At 46.1% G+C, this 1,188-nt stretch overlaps 1 protein-coding gene across 1 annotated transcript in view; it reads right to left on the reverse strand.

Moving 5' to 3' along the window:
- Positions 1-487, reverse strand: part of nek4 (NIMA related kinase 4) — a 19,551-nt gene extending 19,064 nt beyond the window's left edge. The window contains exons 1-2 of the mRNA XM_015403445.1: positions 155-487; positions 2-37 (exon numbers count right to left, since the gene is read on the reverse strand). Of these exons, the coding sequence (XP_015258931.1) occupies positions 2-37; positions 155-472 (354 nt within the window). The 5' untranslated portion in view covers positions 473-487. The remainder of the gene's footprint in view (position 1; positions 38-154) is intronic.
- Between the last annotated feature and the right edge of the window lie 701 nt (positions 488-1,188).

Genomic DNA, 1,188 nt, shown 5'->3' on the forward strand with positions numbered 1-1,188 from the left:
TAAGGTCTCTGTGGAGAATGTTCCTCTCATGGAGATACTGAAAAGCAGATTCAATAAAAACAATGACTTCTAAATTCCCAAACCCCCCCCCCCCCAAAAAAAACACCAGTCTGTTAACTCCATCTTTTTAGCTAAGTATGCCAATATGTTGTACCTGTAATGCCATGGCTATCTGGACGAACCACTCCACAACCTGTCTCTCTGGCAAAAGCTCCCCTTTCTGCTGTTTGAGCCTGTGATAGAGGTCCCCGCCTTCACAGAAACCCATCACTATATAGAGCTGACGGTCGTCTCCTTCCCACGACTCCCTGTAAGTCACAATGTTGGGATGTCGCAGTTGGGAGAGAAGCTGCGCCTCCTGCTCTGCAGCTCGTCGCTCCCTCTTGGACGATGTGGTTAAATTCAGCTTCTTTATCACATACTGGAGAAAAACAGCAACAGAACAGACAGTTTGTTGCCAAACTAATAACATCACTTGAACTCTCCCACATTCTCATCCAACAATCTCAAAGGTTTCCGTAGGTTTTAGAGATTTTATGTGATGGACCACAAAAAGTAGTGCATAATTATGCAACTGAAGGAAAACTACATTTTTTTTTTTTATGTATGGGGAAAGTGTGATGTGTTTTATATCAACTGCTTCCTGGAATTATTATGTCTGGGAACTACTTGTTCCTAAAAGAGGAAGTGACGCAGATAAACTCTTCTTCCAAAGGGAAGCATTTTGGATGCACTCTTTACAGACCATAAACTCTATGGGATTAAATTAGGAATTGGTGCTAGACTGTGTTCTCTGAATTTGGTCCTGCTGACCACCTCTACTGCTCATCAGCAGCCCAGCTGTAGAGGTGCTCAGCAGCACCAAATTCCTGGGGGTGCACATCACAGACACCCTAACCTGGAATGTAAACACCACCTCACTGATCAAAAGTGCACAGACGCACCTTTACTTCCTGCAGAGGATGAGGAGAACCCACCTGCCCCCACCCATCCTCCCCATCTTCTACAGAAGCACCATAGAGAGCATTCTGACCAGCTGTCTCACTGTGTGGTGTGGAGGCTGCAGTGCCTCGACTGGAAGAAGGTGAGGAGAGTGGTGAGAACAGCAGAGAAGATCATCGGGGCTCCTCTTCCCTCCATTAAAGACATTTCATCCCAGCGCTGCATGTCCCGGGCCCATAAAATCAT

The sequence above is a fragment of the Cyprinodon variegatus genome, unplaced genomic scaffold (genome assembly GCF_000732505.1).
Source record: "Cyprinodon variegatus isolate N-32 unplaced genomic scaffold, C_variegatus-1.0 Scaffold1500, whole genome shotgun sequence".
NCBI classification, from domain to species: Eukaryota; Metazoa; Chordata; class Actinopteri; order Cyprinodontiformes; family Cyprinodontidae; genus Cyprinodon; species Cyprinodon variegatus.